We start from the raw sequence: 20675 nt of genomic DNA, 5'->3' as shown, positions 1-20675 counted from the left end.
GAAAACAAGCAGAAGAGAACAAGAGTAATAGAATAAACAACATCACAATGATATATGGGAATATGACAGTAAATACTAAATTTTAAACATTATTGTGCAGCGCATGAGATCAACAGAACACAGTGTGCTTTGAGGTAGGAGCCAAAAAGGGTGTAGTTTGTGGGTGTGATCACCCGTGTGTACACCTGTGAGCATGGACGCGCTTGTTTGTTTGTTTTTTCATGTAATGATCTGCTAGAGGGTGTGGGGGGGCCACAGCCCCGTCCTCCAGGGCATGAAGCAGGTATGGAGGAGATCAAAACTCCAGACATCCAGAGGCCCCCAGAACACAAGAGACCAAGGAAGACCAACAGAGGGGCAGCCGCGCCACTGTCCCAGAAAGAGCTGAGGAGAGTCCCAGATGAGGGTTCACTCAGCAGCCGCGGAGCAGAAGCCAGGGGGAGTTTCAGTGACGCGCCCGTGAGTTCTGCCGGCAGCCAGCTGTGCCTGAGTGACTGAGCCCCAGGCCGAGAGGGGGGAGATAGACCTCCAAACCTTGGAGGGCCTGAGATGTCCCCAGAGAGGTGGCGTCTGATACCCAACCTGACATATAGACACAGACATACAGGCACACACAGATACAAACATCCATTCCCACCCTCATGCTCTCATATGCACTTACTCCACACTCAACCAACGTGGAGACAGACATAAAGAGACGCTGTACACACGATCACACTCCCCAAGCGTACTCTACAAACCGGGTCTAGGTACCCTTGCCCCTGGAGGGGGAACTGCACCCAGACCCAGGTGGTGTTACCCTTTTCCCTGCTGTGCCTCCTGCTGTTTTACTTTATAGTTTCTAGTTATGAGTTTTAGTATTTGTGTTCTGGTTCATGACTATTTTTAGTATTTAGCAGGACCTGCCTCTCCGGTATTTGCATCTTGGTCTCCTTTTATTTTCTTGTCTTGTACTTGTTATGTATGCTCTGTATTCATGTCTCCTTTAGTTATTTCCTGATTTCTTTGAGGATTTGTTTTATTTCAGGTCCTGTGTTTCCTTTTTTCCTGTTGAGTTGTCTAATTTTGCTCCTTTTATTTTCTTCTTTTTGTATCCACTTTTACTTCGTGTTTTCGACTTTGTTACTTTCCGTACTTTTACATGAGCCACATTAAAGATTTATGTTTGTTAAGTTCTCATATAAATACTTTAACATTGTTATCCATCCCTTATTTATTCCATAATTATTCCAGCATCTTGTTGTCTACACTATTAAACAATCTGGAAACATGCTATACATGCTGTTATTGTTTATAGTATCTGTCTATTCTGTTAAGTACATTGAGGGTCATTTCTGTATTCATATACTTGGTGAATAAAGTTTATTCTTATTATGCAGACAGATACAGCAAAATAAACAACTGTACATTTAATTTTTGTAAAATGTTACTTCATCACTTAATTCCTTTTGTAAATATACTCTAAACAAAGTATAAAAAATGTGAAATCCTGAAATTATATTCATCTTCAGACAGATATCCAGACAGTCCTTGAGAACAAAGCACAATGTCAGCCTTTCATCCTTTCATCTGCTAATGTCAGAGTTCTTCTTTGACACATTGTTCCAAGTGAGAAATATTGAGGTCATGATATCGTGGGAAAATTAGCATAAAGAAAATTCCATCAGAGCTTTCCTCCAGATTTGACCATGTGACTTTTACTTTCTTTCATTCTTAAACTTTCCACACAGAACGTGGGGGACTACAGAGACATTGCTTCCCCGAACAGAGTGAGTAATGGCTCTGCATGATTAGTCTCAGAGACAGGCACATTCTTGTCCACTGACATCCCACACATGTGAACAAATGCACAAAGCAACCACCACACTGGCTACGTACCAAGACTGTGGACTGTTCACTCGGGTTTTTCTGCCTTCAGGGCTCATTTTCTAAAAACAAGAGTGTATCTGCCAATGGCTTAAGATAACTCGCCTTTTATTTTCCCAGTGTGGTTTCTTTTGTTTCGGGAACCTTAGAAGTGAATATCATCATCAAGACTGAATGGGCGTCTCTTTATTGCATCTTCACTACAATAAATCCGACTGTTTGTTTGTGTGGTCTCCAAAGTAAGTCAACAAATGTATCGTATTTCTGACAGTAAAGAATTGTCTACTGTAGGTTAGGAGATACGGCTAAACTGTAACAAAACATTGAATATATGTAGTTCTTCTGAAATACGAGGCTTTAATAATAGTACTGACATTATAATATGTTTTAAAACTTATATATGTGCAAAATACTGCACTGGCACATGTTGATTGCAGAAATGAAAACAGAAATGATAAAAAAAAAAGTTTAAGGAAATGATGTGGCATTGTGGCTGGAATATCATTCAACAGACATGGAACCATGCGAGTCATTCATCACTGGGGAAACTATTTTGAAAGCACAGAAGTGTAAATATAGTTTCCCGGTCTTTCTGACTGGAAGAAACTGGACGTCAGCAACTCTGTCCACTGGGAAAAGTGAGATCGATTAGCTAAATCCACAGAGAAAAATTAAAAAATGTAAAAATGACTATGTAAGAAACATGAAATATTTTAACAAAACAGTCACAGCCGAGCTCAACAAACTAAACTGAAATTGAAACCCCACTTTTCATGGGAAAATGCAGCTTTAGCTTTGGTTTTGTAATCAATTTCCATCAACCGATCTGAAACAAGAGTAGAGGCGGGTATATTGCTCCATATGGGATTACTCAGCCAGGCAACTTCTAAAACAGCGTGCAACAACTTCTCTGAACATTTGTTAATAAAGGTCAAGTGATGGTGGTGATAGCTGTCTGATTAGCACACTGCATGGACATGCCTTCACAACAATTAGGACGAAAGAAAACAAGGGGTGGAGTTGGTCAAAGATGTTTCAATTACAAAAGAGAATCAATTGCAAAACATTAAAGATTTTTTATGGTCAAAGTAGCTTGAAGTTTTATAATTTAACCACCCATAAAATGTCAGATTAGCAGTTTAACTACGTTAATATGCAAATAGGAATATATTTGCAGAGTAAATTTATGCCACAGCATTACCAAAATGATTTGTTCATGTTTCTGTAATGGTTAATCCACCGGTATGTCTAAGCTCTTTAATCAAAATGAAATTTTAATGCTAAAATGGACCCCAAAGCGCTTTACACATTCAGTCATCCACCCATTCACACACACATTCACACACTGGTGATGCCAAGCCACATTGTAGCCACAGCCGCCCTGGGGCGCACTGACAGAGGCGAGGCTTACTATTATTATTGCTGTTATCGTTAATTTTCTAATTCTGTTTCATTAAAAAGCTGGATTTTTTTTCCTGAACAAAAAAAAGAAGTTTTAGTTTTTGAATGTTATGCCTGATTTATTTCTCAGAGAAGTTCAGTGTGCCACCTTAAAACTGGGTATAAAAAGTTTGAATCAGAGAAGTTAGAAATGTTTTGTTTTTGGTAGATTTGCAACAAGGTACGCATCCATGTAGGCATTCATGTGTCCATTTTTTTTACAATAGAGTGGCAAATTTATAAGAAAGATGACAAATTTGCCAGGAATGACTCGAGACCCGCAACATCCTTGGATGAGTTTTTCTTAAACATTTTATAGCCCTTCATGCCCCGCCCCTTTTTTCCTACCTTCAGTGGCTCTTGGTGCAGCCATGGTAATGAACTTGATTTGTATCTATCTATCGATATATATATATATATATATATATATATATATATATATATATATATATATATATATATATATATATATATATATATATATATAATTATTATTTATTAATTTATTTATTAATTTTTTAACTTTAAAGTTGGGATTTATTTCATATATCCTAACTAACAGATCTATTCAGTGTATCCCAATGTACAACTGGAGCAGACAGGGAGGCCGCTTACGCACAACGTTTGAAGCCCAGTTTACTGATACTATCTCACTGGCACCGATTTCTGTGTGAATGAACAGCTGGCAGCTTTCACAGGCACATGCTGGTATGTCTTGTAAACCAGCCAAGTATGACATAAAGATCTGGTGTGATTGCAACATTCCTGTTGCATATACGCAACTGAAATATATTATACACTCTTTTAGTGTGGTTGGTTCACGTGCTGTGCCAAAATAAATAAATAAATAATCAGTATTTACATTTTTTTTTACTGTTGTGCAGACCAGCAGATGAACATTGGGCTCTACATTTGGTTCACTAGCTAGTTCCTCACTTGATCTGTCTGCTATTGTTGCTGGTTGTTGTGTATAGTTGGTTTGTGGATATTCTTCTGTGAAACAACTATTGCTGATATAATCAAGGTTGGATAGACCTGAGGTCTGTAATCTGAATATCGACTTATCCAGGTAACTTTAGGATTAACCTTGGCTTTTGTATAAAGAAGGTGGTGCACTACTTATAAGGTTACATTGCCATGGTAACATGCTGCAAAACTAACCTCTTTTTTGAACAGGTTATATTCCAGATTAGAGATCAGCAGGTATGAAATCACCATCAACTCACTAACCATGAAAATAGTATCACCACGCCTGGATGATCCCTCAGTGTCTGTTTTTGAAATATTGTCTAAAGTCTCTGTGTTTCCTCAATGAGCATAATTTTTTTTTATTGTCCTGTTTGCTGAAAACTGTTCTACAGCATTTTCATTGAGCTATAAGCATTAATACAAAACAGGGCACCTACTTGTAGGCTATTTGTGGCTAGGCTAATTTGCGCATGGCCTGTTGTAAGCCTGCATTTATTGATATATTTATTCTTTGCTCTCAAACCACAGAGCGCCACAGAGGCTCCAGCTGAAGGAAGCAAAAATAAAACTGTCTTATGTACATTTAAAAATTAATTTTAATAATGGGTGATAGAGTAATGGGTGATGATAGATCAGGTTCTGAAATAGGACAAACTTTCTTATGACACTAGCTCTTTTTCAGTCTTAAGAGCTTAAAGCAAACACACATTCATACAGCACTTTTTATACTAAACTGCAGTGCTTTTCCTCTTACACACACACAAACACACACACTCTTGTAGCTACCTTGACTGCAGCTGCTGTGGTGCTTTCAGTCTGCATTATGTGCTTAACCTCTTCACCCCCGCCCCCCATGAAATAGTTTTATCTTCCTTTGTGCCGTCGCCGATACAGTTGCCTATAATTGTGACTGGTCAGACACTGCTGGCACCTCCCCATTCATGTGTGTTAACTTACAGAGTTGACAACCACCTTCAAGTGACACTTATCCTGAGTCCAGATAATGCTGAGCTCTCTTCATAGTAGAAGCCTCAGGGAATAAACCATAAGAATGAGGGTGGGGTTCTAAAAACAAACAAAATGGGGAGGATGCAAACACACTCCTAGTTGCTAAGGAAAAATAAAAGAGCACATGAATGATTCATTTAATGCAACACATCAATCTTTCAATCGATATTAATGAAAATGCATTCACTTGAACCACATGCACAATATGTTTTGAATCTATGTGAAAACACAATGACATTGGTCTATGAAAAAGGAAATAGTCACAGTTTACTAAGGGTGTGTTAATGTCACATAGTCATACAGTTAATAGCATCTCCATAGGGGTTTCACCCTCAACTATCTTGGTTTGTTTTATTTTCATCATTTTATTGTGAAATAAAAAAAATCTTCCACTTTTCCCATTTTGCATCACACACATAAACTTCCACGCAGTCCCTCCAGGGAGCTGACCAAGTCTGACCACGATCCTGCTGCCGGCTGTTTACGAGCTCCATGGGAGCAACTGGGGTTTAGGAGGCTGGCTTGATGGCACCTCAGAGAACCTTTGGGGAGAAGAAACAAATATTAACTTTCCCTGCAAAGATTTTTCCAGCTGTTCTGAGGACTTGAACTATGACCCGCTGTCAAAGTCTTGTTCGGAAAAAAAAGTTTGTCTTGGCGACTGGAGAGAGCTCATAAAGTTTTAGTGGATCAGTCAGTTATGGAACAATGACAATTTACTTTTTGCTTCCTGCTTTCTAAACACTAATGTAATTCAGTTGATCAACTGCAAAATTTACAACACATATTTGTCTAAAAGCCCAACTCTCTAGTCAAGCCTTTGGGTAGTATGAAGTGTTTATGGTTGTAGCATTCAAGTAAATGTCTCCTATGCACAGATTAGTCATTAACACCAGTTTCTCAGGCTTCAGTATTTTCACAAACCATTTCCTTGTTAACAGTTTCCTGAAAGAAAAGCCAGAGAAAGAGTCATGCTGAATCACCTGAGCTCTACATTTGTTCTTTCAGCGATTCAAACTCATTGGTCAGACTTCTGTTCTGATCAAAATCACACCAGTTGCCACCACATTTAAAATAACAGAGTATGTTTTGTCAGTGTTCATGTTTCATGGCATGTTTGAACCTGAATCACAATCATTTCCTGAACCTAATCTAAATAGTTTTACAGTGTAAACCTCACCTGAAAAACAACTGGTGCCTAAACATCCAACGAAAAGCAAGAGTAAGGGGAGGGGGGGGGGGGGGGGGGGGGAGATCAGTGAATCAAAAAGTCACAACAAAGCAAAATAAAAAAGCAAACATAAAACTCATAAACAGGACACAAAGTGTAATCTCCTGGCTGACAAATACACTCTGCTGTCACCTCTCTGTCAACCCTAATGTGGATTTTATCACCTCTTTAGAGAAGACCATTTCTCTGTAACCAGTATCGCCATGAGTGGTGCATTAAGGCACCAATACCAAAGAACACCTTGTGCTTATCTATAATGGCCCTGAGGGTGTAAACTATAACAACAAAAAGGAAAAACATAATAGCATTCCAGAAAACACCAAGACATAAAAACACAACATTATTCACTTTACTTGAGAATTAGTTAAAAAAAAATAAAAAATTCTTGTTTTTGGCTATTTCTGTTCCTGTGCTACTCTGAGCTATGCCCTGTGAAAGGATGGAAGAGTAAAGGGAATATTTTAACAAAAGACATTAAACAAACTAATGTCTGCAGAAAAAATATTTTTAAACCTGAAAAGAATATTCCATAGCTTAAAAGAAATGTTTCCAGTTTCCAGCAGATGAGATGTGGTGTGCAGCAGAGTTCGACTCTCCTTTTGGCCCGAGCCTTTCTGTGTGGGGTTTGTGTGTTCTCCCTGTGTTTGTGTGGGTTCTCTCTGAGGACTCCGGCTTCCTCCCACAGTCCAAAGACATGCTAGACACATGTCAACGTGTTAACTGGTGATTTTAAATTGGGCATAAGTGTGAATGGTTGCCTGTCTCTCTGCGTTAGTTGTACAGTACAGTGCTGTACTGTCTCCCTATAGTAGCTGGGATACGCTCCAGCCCCCCTGCAACCCTGATAAGGATAAGCTGAAGAGAATGGATGGATCCTAAAACAACATAGCATCTTAAGTGTTCACAGCACGGGGCAAACACCTTTAATCTCTGACAGATAAAGAACATCTCCACCAAAGTGTTCTATGTGACAGTCAAAGCACTGATTTTTTATTGTTGTTGACCCCCCAACTGTGACTCAAATCCTCAGCCTTGGCAGCAGTGCAGCCACCTGCATTTAACAAAGTGTGCTTTGTACATAAATCCACTGGGGTATTTAATGCAGTGTAATGAATCCATCCAAGTTATGAACATTTGTGGGGAAAAGAGGCTTGCAGACTGTAATTTCAGGCTATATGAGCCAACTCAAAGCTCAATTACAGCTTGTGTCACCAGAAGAGGCCTGGAGGCGCTGGAAAAAGAAGTGTTTCAGAATCTTTCCAAAGGCTCAGGTACACATTTTCTGCATGAAGCAGACAGCTGAGGCTCTGTAATGCACTTCAGATGAAAATTTCTCATCACAGGGAGATGAATATGTGTCGCATCTTTGCAGCCCTTGAGGAGCTGCAAAGATGCAACCGGCTTGATGCAAGTTCATGATTCCCGAGCGTGTGTGTGAGAGATGGATTTTCTCCCGCTGTAAAGTTTCTGGCCAACCCTCTTATTACTCTTGTTATGATTACATTTATGTAACATTATTTACTTGAAAAACATGATAAGAGACATAATCAAATATTCCCATCTTCATACAATCCATTTCAATTCTTTGTAAGTGTTATGAGTCAGAGTTTATTCCCTTCTATCGATATATCCCAGGAAATTATTGGGAGTTTCAGTGACGTAGGCAGTGTCTACGGTCTCAGTGTTATCAAACGGAAGTACTCACCCTCCCATACACGTGCACAATCGTGAGCGCGCGCTACAGCACTTCAACTTGTTGAAGTTTCCCCCTGAACTTTACATTCCGCGCGGACCTGCCCCCCGTTCAGCAGCATGCCTCTCTCCAACAAGTGGTGGATTTTGTGCGCAGTTTTGCTCTCCTGCCTGGTCCGTTTTGGGTCTTGCAGAAAAGGTAAGACGAATAAGACAAAGTTTGTATGTGTATATGCATGCGGGTTCTTTTTTAAACTGGCTTTAGTTAGTTCGCAACTTGTTTTTGTTGCTACACGACCGTGCTTTAGGAGAAAGTTCTCCTCGCGAACCTCGTGCGTAAAATACGACTACGCTCAGGGTTTATACATATTCACTTTCTTATATTTATCACTTAAGTTTTATTCCTGTTGAAATACTGCATGGATGTGTTAGGCATTAATGCGTGTTATTGTGTACAGCAGTACAGTCCTGTCCTATATTCATATATTCGTAAAGATTGCAACAAAAAACATTTTAGAAATTACGCGTAAATGTTCAAATGTACTCAATAGAAACTATTGTCATTTTTTTTTATTTACTTTTTTGCTTAAGAAGTATTACGTGTAAAAATCCAGAAAATGTTGAGACGTGACCCCATACTTTAATCAATGTCTTTACTGAGGTCCTGGCAACAACGTTTGTTTTGCTGTGTGTGACCTTTTAAAGTCGAGATGTGGCGTCTGGAGAGGCCAAAGTCCAGAACAAATGCAGTTCTCATACTGGCCACGACCCACACCTGAACCGCTTGGCACCTCCTCTCGTTCTGTCACGTCGCAACAACAGCCTTGCGAGCTGTAATGAGACCGATGGGATTGGATGTCAGATACCCAACAAGCTGTGAAAGGTCTGAGTTGTGGCAGGTCTGGTCCAAAGTGGTGAAGAAAATGTAGCCTAATATTCTGCTTTCACTTCTCCTTTCCTGAAAGCAAATACCGGTTTGGGTGAACTGTAACATTCACTGTATATCTTTAATGTCAGTGTCTGCTTTCTTCCTATCTCTCAAAGACACACAGCTCCTTTTTGCATCATTTCCAAGCATGGAAGGGACATTTTAAAGCTATAGTTAGAATTTGTAAGCCAGACACTTTGTTATGTTGACAAACTTGATATTTCCCCTGATAAATACACGTGTACATTTAATATCCAAGCATTTTCCTGGCTTCTTGTAAGATTTACATTTTAGTGAAACCCATGGAACAGTTTGAAGATGAGGGACTGCCAGCAAAGTTGATAGACCTTAATTGCAAATAGACTACGATAAAATTTTTCTTTGTAAAGATTGAATAACAACAAACTTAAAAACTGCTCTTAATGGGTGGCAACTTTCTAGTCCTTTGTCCAGAGGTGATTCAAAGGACTAGAAAGTTGCCACTTAAAATGCACATACATGGAAGAATGCATTGTTCTATTCCGTAACCAGAAACTAAGTCCTATTCCTGCAATATAGTTTATTAACTTACACTCAATGTTGGTATTATAAAAAGCCCTGTACACTCTCAAGACTGTATTCATGAGATGTGCTGTAATCTGTGAAAAATACTTTGTTATTGAGGCTGATGAATATGTAGTGGGTCTGTAGCTCGACTACAAATAATTACAAAACAAACTGAGGAAGGAGAAAATTTTGACTGACTGGACTTTATTTAGTTGGAAATGTGTTAAAGCCCAGTAATTTATTTTGTCAGCCTTCAATTTTTTAGGTCTGTGGGATATAGAGTGGAACTCGGTTGCCACTCCCTGTGGGTTTGAATGAGAAATACAGTCATGTATCATCTGCATATAAATGGAAAACAACTTTAAATTACATTGCAGAGGGGCAGATTTAGACACGTTTTAAAACTCCAGAGTTGACAAAACACCAGAATCATAACCTCTGTAATGATATAATCAGAGCAAAACACCACTGATATGTTCCCGAGTGACCCAAAACATAATCTTTCCAATATAAGCTGCGAGAGAATACATTTCCCTCCAATGGTAATTGAGAAACTAATTTCACTTGTACAGAAGAATATTGTGGAAGCAAGACTTCTTATTTTTCAGATATACTTTTGACATTTTAGCGTTTACTGGACTGGATAGTAAAGAAAGTTTTCAGAAAAACGGGGAGAGAGTGTTTGGCATTGCCACAAAGGAAATGGTCTTGGGTTGGCTCAAACCAGTCACTCCAGTAGCTTTCAGCATATAGGTCACCTGCTTATCCAAGCGTCCTACCCATGACTTTTTTTTTTAAGCATCTAAGAGACATTATTTTCCCTAAACCATCATTTTCTATTTATTGATGATTAACATTGTAAACATACAGGTCTTTTTAACCTTAAGGCAAAAACTTTAAAAATACTAAATGTTTTCTTAAAGCCATACAGATATTGTTATAGCAAACACGACCAGGGGCATTTTTTATTTTTTAGCCACCCAGTAGTATGAGAAAGAAAATCTTCAGTAAATACAGAGAGACAATTTGTGTCTATTGCCCTATAGTGGCCTTCAATGTTTTGCTCACAGAAGAACGTTAGCTTTTACTATTTGCATATCATTTAGGTGCTCTTGAGAGGTAATGCAATAAGGGATTCACTGAGCCAGTTTGGGACTAAACATCGGTATCATTGGAGCACAGTTCTGGTCGTATCACTAATCGTCTCATGAAGGCGTAAACACTGTCTCATTAATTTGTGGAGGAATTTAATTAGAAGCTCGCTAGCTGTTTGAAGTGGCCCTTTTATTAGAGAGCCTCAGGCCATAGAAAGAAAACACTGTAGCATGTGCCATCTTAATTAGCGTCTGCAGTAAGGAGCAGACTTGAGAAAACTACGAGCCTTAGAATGTCACTAAAAACATTTTACCACAAGATCATTTCACCTATAACTGGAAAGTCTTCTCTGCACTGACTATTATTAGCTACAGACTAATGTTTCATGCTGGCAGTTTCTTTAATAAGGAATGTTAGTTTTGTCTCGACATGAAGCTCACCAAAAAGTGGCTGCACTGCAACATAACCAGCAGCCTTTCCTCAGGGTCATATAAGCATTAAAATGCAAGAGGCACGAAATCTCTCTCAGTGACGTAATTCATTGTTCTGCCTCTGTTCTCCATTTGTGGATGTACCAACTCCTAGTTTTTAAAACTTTATACTTTCGAGAGAGAATTTTTTGTTCTGTTTTTTTATGCCTAACTTTTATGTAATTTCACTTTGCCATGCAGACTTCGTTATTTCTTCTTCATAACTGACCCTTGTGGTCTTCAATGTCCCCACATACCAAATGCATAATGGAAAAAGTAAACAAACTTACAAATTTTCTGCATCCGAACTTGCCGTGTACTGTATGTGCACACTGTATGTGTTGTATTTTTGCAGGAAATTTGGCCTCAAAAAACACACTGTGAAAAGAAAAAAGTGAAGTTGGCATCAAGACATGATTAGCTGGTCCTGTAAGAACGTGAGATTCTGGGTACATTCAGTTCTCATGAGAAAGCAGCAGCAGGAAGAATTTCATGGTTTGATCCATGTTGAAGCTGTATCACGACCACTTTTATACGTTTTCAGAATGTCAGTCAAGCAATTTGAGGTCTTGTTGGCAGATTTGGGAGCAGATCTTAGGAGGTAGAAAAATGATTTCAGAGAGCCAGTTGACCCGGAGCTTGGTCTAGCTTTGTGTTTGAGGTAAAACATTATTGTTTTACTATTTCCAAATCACTGTATATTTAGTACTGGTGTGCGATTTGAGTTACGAATGTGCTTGATGCCAAATGTAGTGGTCTGATTGGTTAGATCTTTTTGTGCAGATCCAAAAAAATCAACCGTGTTTCTAAAAATTCTAAAATGCCGCAAATTCGTCCAGTGAAATTATGTGGTTGGTATGTGTGGCTGCATTAAGAAAGGTGAGTCTGAAAAATGTTTTTAATGCACAAATTATTCACACAGGTTTTAGATGTTTTTACAGATGTAACTGAAGCCAAAAAGTGAAAATCCTAAAGGGAACATTTCTTGTAGACCTGCAGGTAGTGAAGAAAGGCATTGCAAACTTTTGTTAACTTGGAAATTGCTGCAAGGCATGAATATTTAATAACATAAATGGGACTTTAAGAACATCTAAATTGCCTCCTAAAAACATGGAACTGCATCACCAACAGAAAAAAAAAAAGATAGAGCTTAAAAGTTCAGATTTGGAAAGCTTAGCACTCTGAGGATGCACTGTAAAAACTTTATGGAAGGACATTTATATAGCACTTTTCCAGGCTTACTGATAACCTAAAGGCACATTCTATAATAGAGCCAAGTCTCCATAAAGATGTGGGCACAACAGACTCTGATTTCCTGTGTCTGGGTCTTATTTCATCCATTTTATTTTCCTGTGATGTTTCCTGTAGGCTGGGCAGAGGAACAGCTTTAGGTCCAAGCTGACTTAGCTTAATTCTTATCCCTCTCTTTCTGGGTCGATCACACTGCCTGCAGGGATTTTTGGACTGCATCCTCTGCCTGGCTGGTCAGATGATAAAGAGGTCAGCGATGGGCTCAAAGTCTCTTAATCCAGTCTCTGAGGAAATTTTTCAGGTATCTAGTGCATTGACTGTATCTACGTTTTGTTGAGTTCGTAACTTTAGTGATACCTACACAACACTACAAAAGACACCCAGTACTGCTGTTTTAAAGCCTTTTCATCATTGAGAGGGAGTATTAGGCTCTTAAACTGAAAAACATTCACGATTGTACTCTGTCCTGACCTGACATGGATTTACTTTCTATAACACAATTTGAACGTCATGTAAAAGACCTTTGGATGGAGTTGAACTAGTCTAAAGACCTGAAACTTTCTCTTGAACATGCTTTGAGATATGACTGCAACCTGAGACTTCTTTCAGTTGCTCCTGTTAGGCATCACGGCGGCGGGTCATTTGCCTCCATCTCAGCTTATCCCGAGCATCCTCCTCTGTCACACCAACCCGTTACATGTCCTCCTTCACTACATCTGTTCAGTTCAAGTCAGTTTGATTGATATAGCGTCAAATACAAACAACAATCGCCTCAAGGTGGTTTTTACTATAAGGTAATAGTAGCCCTACAATACACAGAGTAACAATCATACAATCAGACAGCCCCCTATGAGCAAGAAGAGTTGGGAAGAGTTAATCTCTCCTTTAGTATTCTTAGCCCCTAGATTTAAAGTCCCCGCTCTCACTTCCATTGTCTTACTTTTCCCTCATTCTTGCTGCCTCTAAACATGCCTTCCTCTTTCTACTTCCTCTGGCTTTGCCCAACAACTTTAACCATCAAACTGATGGTCAACATCAGGAGGATGCATTCATCCAGATCATCAATTTTATGCAAAAGTTATGCACAACAATTTTACACCAAATGTCCTTTCTGATGGGAGCCTCTCCATTTATCCCATCTTGAGACCAGCAGTAGTGCATTGGTGTGTGACCCCCTGTGGCTGGGTTCTAAAAGACCTGCTACAAGGCTTGAAAATGAGCCAAAAGATTTAAATCAGCTACAACTTGAATTTCTTGAAGACAGGGTTGAGGCATGTTGTCTGCCATATTTCCATAACACATTAAATTGTTCCAGCACATCTGTTATTGTGGTAAAATATTTAAATAAATTTGCTTTTGTGGTGCTTTCTGTAGGGCGTGTGGTTTAAATAATAATGGTCATTAGTGGAATAAGCTGTGTGAGTCATAATAACTGGAAGTTGTGCTGTAACAAGATAATTTCGAGCCCATTATTCGCAGCCCTTGAGTGTCTTTCCGGTTTTGTTACTTCAGCTTTCTGAGCGTTGCTGCCCTGTGCGACACCAAAAACATAAATATGTGACAATGTTCTGAAGTGGAAGCATATTTAATTAAATACGATTGTTTTATGTGGCCTACATTTTCAGCTTTCGCCCACCACAGTATCACTTTAAGTTAGACAGAGTGTTAAAATTCTGCTTGAGGTAATGCCTCTAGCTTTGCTGGTTGACTAATTAAAATGTGTGCCTCATCTTTTTCTGTGAATATACAGTGCATATCGCTAAGAAATATAGCATGTGTAATTGTAGCCTACACACCTGCTTGAGCAGGAACCATAAACTCATTGTGATACACAGTTACATAATTTAATTGGCTGGGAACAGCTTCTTATTTTATTTGACCTCATGAACTTTAGAAAGTCAGAAATTTCAGAGTTCAAAGGTCCTTGCTGATTCATCTGCTGCAGAATATAAAACACCTCAGCCTACATCAGAGCAGCAGGAACGCTAGTCGAGAGCCTATATAACACCCGCTTAATCTCTGAGCTTATTTTATATCTATGTGACAAACACCTTAATGAACACTTAAGGTTGGGTTACTTAGGCCTTGATCTATAAAAAATGAGGACACAATGAGACAACTCAGTCACTGAGGAAGATTTCATATATCCATGCAATTTATTATTTTTGAACAATCGTTTGAATTTTTGTATTGATGTACTTGTCTTGATTTCATCTGTGCAGGTGTTCCACACACTAACTCCTCTGACTGTAATGCTATGATATTTTACATTTGTACTTACTACTGGCTTGCTGAACATAAGGATTCCTCTCAGGTCATGAGTATTTGGTCTTATTTGGAACAAGTTCTGGATGTTGTGGGGCAAAGATTTATTCGCAGCCTTGTACATTGTTCGCGCAGTTCTGAGGTCAACCAAATCTTTAAATTTGAGAATATTTAATTTGATAAAAAGTGGTTTTGATGGTTCTCTTGAAGTAGCTTTATTTAAACACCGAACTCCAATAAATTTTCCGTACACTAAGAGTAAGTAACAGTAACACAACATTTCCACTTTTGATTTATGATGTGCAAAATACAGATACTTGGAAACCCAGAAACATTCCAGTGCAAAGTTGTTCTGGGCATCAGATCTTTGTGCCGCTATTACCCTATTTTCAGATAAAAAGCTGACTGCAGTGCGTTTGGTGAATATACGTGTCCTTTGAGAGAAAATACCTGTCCACTCCAGTTTGACAGAGCTGGGGGGAGATGATAAATGTACTCTAAGGAGCATCCAGCGCAGGTTAATCGGTGAGTCCTGTGCACTGTCACCTGTAGAAGCTGGCAAACTACACTACCTTGGCTCTGTATTTAGAGGGAAGATGCTGTCTCTATAATCATTTCTCAACTCACCTGACAATATTTCGCTAGTGTGTTCTTTCACAGCTACAGAGGCATAGCCAGAACATCTGGAAATGCATGTACCAATTGCTCAATAGGAGGAAAAAGTGGCTCACCAAGGGATAGAAACATTACTTTCAGTGTACTAGCTTCCCATTATAGGCGTCAGTGAACACATGGATGTACTTTTTATTTAAAACTGTGTTGTTAAGTAATTTTAGGGCCACCCAGAAAAGGTTTGTAAAGAGACTCAAAGTCAGAAAGTCTTTTTTCCATTACTGAATATTCACTACCTGAAAAAAGGAATTCGTAATGTCTTTATGGTAAACAACAAGCAAAAATTTAGGTCTTAAATTGACTCTGAAGACTGGGATAATATTCTCAACCTGGGTCAGATTCCTTAAAAAAAGACCTGTTGCTATTCATAATTTTCAGTGACTGGCACAGAGACATGAAGGGAAAAATGTGTGCAAAAGTACAGATATTTATCTGGAACATGGACTTGGTTATACTAATAATTTTGTAGTTTTGGGATGTGAAAGACAAAAAAAGGATATTAATATTTTAATAATATATTAATAATAATTTTAAAAAAAGAGCGTCCTAATTAGCTAACCTTACTTAGGGTCGCTGTACTCAGTAGGTTGATGACGTGAATTTGAATCAAAACAAATCATTTCAGTCGAAATGATCAAAACTGACTGTCTGCTATTATTTGTGAACAGACAGAGTAGCAAGTTGTTACTGGCCTGGATTTAACAACCATCTGGCAAACCTGATAAAAATAACTGGAACACGTTGGAGAAAAAGCTTTGTTTTGTCCTCCTGGCTGACGCTCCTATAATGACGTGACGTAACATCACAGCTCCGAATTCCACTGGTGTCACTCTGATGAATAAAGACCATCTGTAGTTACGTAGGTTGTTAAAAGAGGCCCATTTGTGCCTTTTTTTTTTTTTTAACAAGACATGTTTAATTTCTGCCTTTTGTGTTGTTGATGGTGTTGTGTCATTCCAGGTACAAAACCAAACAAAGCTGGCCTTTTGTTCAAAGCTTTTCGTCCCTTTATCTGTCCCTGCACAGTGCGCTCTATCTTGAAGGAGTCTGCGGCTGACGGAGCTTCCTGCAAGCAGTAGCAACATTATTAACGTTGCTGTAGCTTGCAGGAAGCTTTAATCTCGCAAATGTTGAGTCATAATTGCCATTTTGCACAGGGGGTGAATGACACCGACATGGGAACTAATTAGGTCTGTAGCCTTATGCCTTCGTGAATGACTCACATTTGTTTGCTGAAAAAGATAGTGCTATCCTTTTTCCTTGACTCTGGAAAGTTTTTGTAGCCGAGCTCAACTGGCTGTCTGCAAGTGGATAAGGCTATGGTAGCATTTCCTGTTGGTGGAACTGACAATAAATGTAAGGTTTGTTTAAGGGGGAGTGTTTCAGGAAGTTATGCATCTCACAGGATGCTGAACTTGTGGGAGATAATGGAAGTGGAAATATGGCTTGAGATATGGGAATGGTGGTAAATAACTTGTGCTATTGCATTATGGTAAATGGCCTGTATTTATATAGCGCTTTACTAGTCCCTAAGGACCCCAAAGCGCTTTACATATCCAGTCATCCACCCATTCACACACAGGTGAGGGCAAGCCACATTGTAGCCACAGCCACCCTGGGGCGCACTGACAGAGGCAAGGCTGCCGGACACTGGCGCCACCGGGCCCTCTGACCACCATCAGTAGGCAATGGGTGAAGTGTCTTGCCCAAGGACACAACGACTGAGACTGTCCAAGCCGGGGCTCGAACCGGCAACCTTCCGATTACAAGGCGAACTCTTAACTCTTGAGCCATGATCGCTTGCATTATTTCGTTTTATATATAAATGCTGTATTTGTGTATGTTGGATTTATGTTGCTGGGGGAAAAAAGAAAAAAGAAGAAGAATCTCTTTTCTTAAGAAGGTGTGCTGACTTAACTGTGCTCTAGCATAGCAGCAAATATCAGCAGAGTGGACAAAAGGTTTGGGGAATAAAAGACAGAAGTGAACCAAGTCTGAACCTGTTGGAGGAGCAGTCAAGCAGAATGTCTGATGAAAGGCCAATCACTTCTTCTGGTTTGTACCAGTTCAGACAAGGCACATGTGGATGATGGGTTTCTTGTTTTTGACTGCTTGAGGTTGATAGTCACTGAAATTGAGCTTACGCCTCTTTCGCAGTCCCATGCTGCTCAGACTGATCTGATCTACTGAAACAACTCAAATGAAAGACCCGAATGAAATGTGAAAAACAACAGAGTGAGGTTGAGCTTATACCAACGTTTAAGGCAAATGAAGGCGTCACCTGTCCGGGCTCCGGGCTGCAGTTGGGTCTGTTTTTGTTTACCTTCAGCCGTGCAACCTTTAACTTAAATATTGCACACATATCAACACGCAGAGCAGTGTCAGGTTCAGAGCAAGTCCGTCAAATGCAAGTCCATCACAAAAATGAAAACACAGCACACTCTGCACGAGTACACCGTCTTTAAATGCCACCTGCGATCTTGGCTTTGCCCCAGTGGTACTTTCAAATCAAGTGCAAAATCTTTACACAAAAACACAAGCAAACTGTAACAAATCTCGATACTGCTACTCGTTGATATTTCAAACATTGTTGAATGTATGAACTGGGAGAGTTAAAAACATGCAATAAAAGGCAATGTTTTATTATGAGAAATGTGGTATTTATAACTCCACACTGAGATTTGTGAATATGTGCTCAGATGAACAGCAGGATATTGGTATTTCTGGGCTTCTGAGCATATTGAAATATAACAAATAATAAATTATCAAGTTGTATCTGAACACACTGTTTCTTAAGCCTCCCACTGTGTCTTTCTGTCTGCCATTTCTCTAAAAAATGAGTTTTCCATTTTACGCATAGTGCAAAGTCAGACACAATCAGTTTTTCCTTTGTATTTGTAACACCTCTGACTTATTCCCTACAGCTTCTTTCTTTTCCATGCACTGTAATGTGAACAGATTGGTACTGCTCAATTTTGAGGAACAAAACATTGTTTATTTCTCTTGTTTGTGGTTTTGTTATTCGGTTTTAGTCATGGCAAAGCCATGACCGGGTCAGCCTGCTGGGCGCTCCGGACTGAAACATTTCATTGTCGTCTTGGTTGTTCCCACGATTGCATTATTTATTTATTTTTCCACCTGCAGTCTCACCATTGTTTTGAGTTTTGATTTTCTAGTTGATTTTGTGAGTAAATTATTTGCAAACAAAACTGAATTATTGTGGTTTAACAATGATGCAAATACATAAATAGTCATTTCAACTGATGAAAACTCCACTAGGTTTAGAAATCATTGAACAGTCACAGCTGACAAAGCATCATAGCCACAGATTAAACATGTAAAAGCGACTAGCATCACTGGCACTGCGCAGGGGTTCGAGGCAAAACAGCACCAGAAAATGTTCAGTGAGCTACATTTTCATTCAATTTGTGTCTTTGGTGGACTTTTTCATGTCTTGCATCATATTTATGGCGAATTCTTGCAGCTGTAATGATGTTTAGAGATAATAATACTTGAATAGGAAAAAAAATACTTTATACGTTAACTATGGTGACAACTATGAAAGTCCATTTCCACCACCAAAAGAAAAAAAAACAATTATCCATAACTCGAAATTTCGAGTTAGTGCTGCCAATCAGTTATCTATGTGAATGACATCATTTCCTTGTTACCCAGAAGTAGAAGTTACCCTCCGCTACAATTGCTACAGCTAACCAGTATTACAGCCAGTCATGAATGCACAAATTGCTGAGTATTTTCAGCATGGCTTCACAAATGACGAAATCCTTGTGTTATTAGCTGAATCGTTACTATCGTGGTGTTACTATCAGCAAATGTACTTTCAAAAGCGCCAAATTGTTGCCAACCCGGTTTTGAGTGCGCATTCCTCTGCGCCATATCCTTCCGGGTAACAAGAAAATGACGTCATTATCGTAGATTACTGATTAGCAGAGCTAACTTGAAATTTCGAGTTACTTTTCTCAAAATTTTGAGTTAATAGGTCGAAATTTCGAGAAAGATAATGAGTTATGGATTGTGGTGTTTTTTTTTTTGTTTGTTTTTTTGCTTTTTTCCTTAGTGGCGTAAACAGACTTCCATGCAAAACAGTACCGTGCTAAGTAGCTTGCAATGCTGTATAATCTCAAGGTGTGTTCACATAGAAACTGAAGTTAAATTGAATTCGCTGTAATGTTTGTATTGTGTTGCCCTTGAAAGTCATAAAGCTGATTCATTGGAGCCTAACTGTCACAGGGTGAGAGGCTAGTTACACCCTGGACAGGTCATCAGCCTGTCACAGGGCGAACACGGAGACATGCAACCATTGCTCACATTCACACTCATTGTAATTATAGAATAACCAGTTATCCTAACCTTATGCACTCAGTTCGCTGTATTCAACATATTTGAATAAAAAAAGAAATTCTGTCACAGTTTTTTCTGTGGAGCTTTAAAAAGACGACATGTCATTTGTTAACCTCCAGGTCATGACCAAACCACTTAGGTGCAAAGTTGGGTTCAGGTTGCATTTCAGCCACCTGCTAACCAAGCATGTGTTAATTTTGATTACTGTTAGAGAGACTTAACCAAACCCAAATCATGTAATGCAGCAGTCCCCAACCCCCGGGCCTCGGACCGGTACCGGTCAATGAGTCGTTTGGTACCGGGCCGCGAGAGTTGAGGCTCAGGTGTGAAATGTGTGGTTTTCAGGGTTTTTATTGGTTTTCAGCGTTATTTTGTTATCGTTTTTATCGTTAACTCTGTTTTCCTGGGTCTTTTCCCGTGTGTTATGAATAAATCTTCTTTTTTTTCAGTACCGGTACTAGTTTTATTTTGTCCGCAACACCTTAAAGGCCGGTCCGTGAAAATCTTGTCGGGCATAAACCGGTCCGTGGCGCAAAAAAGGTTGGGGACCGCTGATGTAATGGAATAATAGTGTTTCACAAAGGGGACAGTTTGGATAGATGTGAACCTAAACATACAGGTCAATGGAGACCAGCTGGCTGTGAAGAGATTAAAAAATAAATTAGTAAATGATCTCATTTTTCAAGCTTAAAATGTCTCTTTGTACTGGTTATATTTTATTTTCTATAAAACTGGTCTGCCCATGCTGCCATCCATCTTGCTAATCTTTTCAGTTGATAACATAATGGCGGTGACCATGAAACCGTGGATTGAAATGGTTGCTGCTGATGTGAACAAAGTGGAAATAAAACAAAAGTGAACTTTCAGTGCCATTCGGCTG

General features: G+C 39.2%; 1 protein-coding gene across 1 annotated transcript in view; it reads left to right on the top strand.

Moving 5' to 3' along the window:
- Positions 1-8289: 8289 nt before the first annotated feature.
- The window catches only part of tfpia (tissue factor pathway inhibitor a), a 46551-nt gene continuing 34165 nt past the window's right edge, over positions 8290-20675 (top strand). The window contains exon 1 of the mRNA XM_080901977.1: positions 8290-8405. Within this exon, the coding sequence (XP_080758103.1) occupies positions 8327-8405 (79 nt within the window). The 5' untranslated portion in view covers positions 8290-8326. The remainder of the gene's footprint in view (positions 8406-20675) is intronic.

The sequence above is a fragment of the Rhamphochromis sp. 'chilingali' genome, assembly GCF_963969265.1.
Source record: "Rhamphochromis sp. 'chilingali' genome assembly, chromosome: 14".
In the NCBI taxonomy this organism is placed as follows: Eukaryota; Metazoa; Chordata; class Actinopteri; order Cichliformes; family Cichlidae; genus Rhamphochromis; species Rhamphochromis sp. 'chilingali'.
The sequence above is the reverse complement of the archived record's forward strand: the minus strand, read 5'-3'. Positions and strand labels throughout refer to the sequence as shown.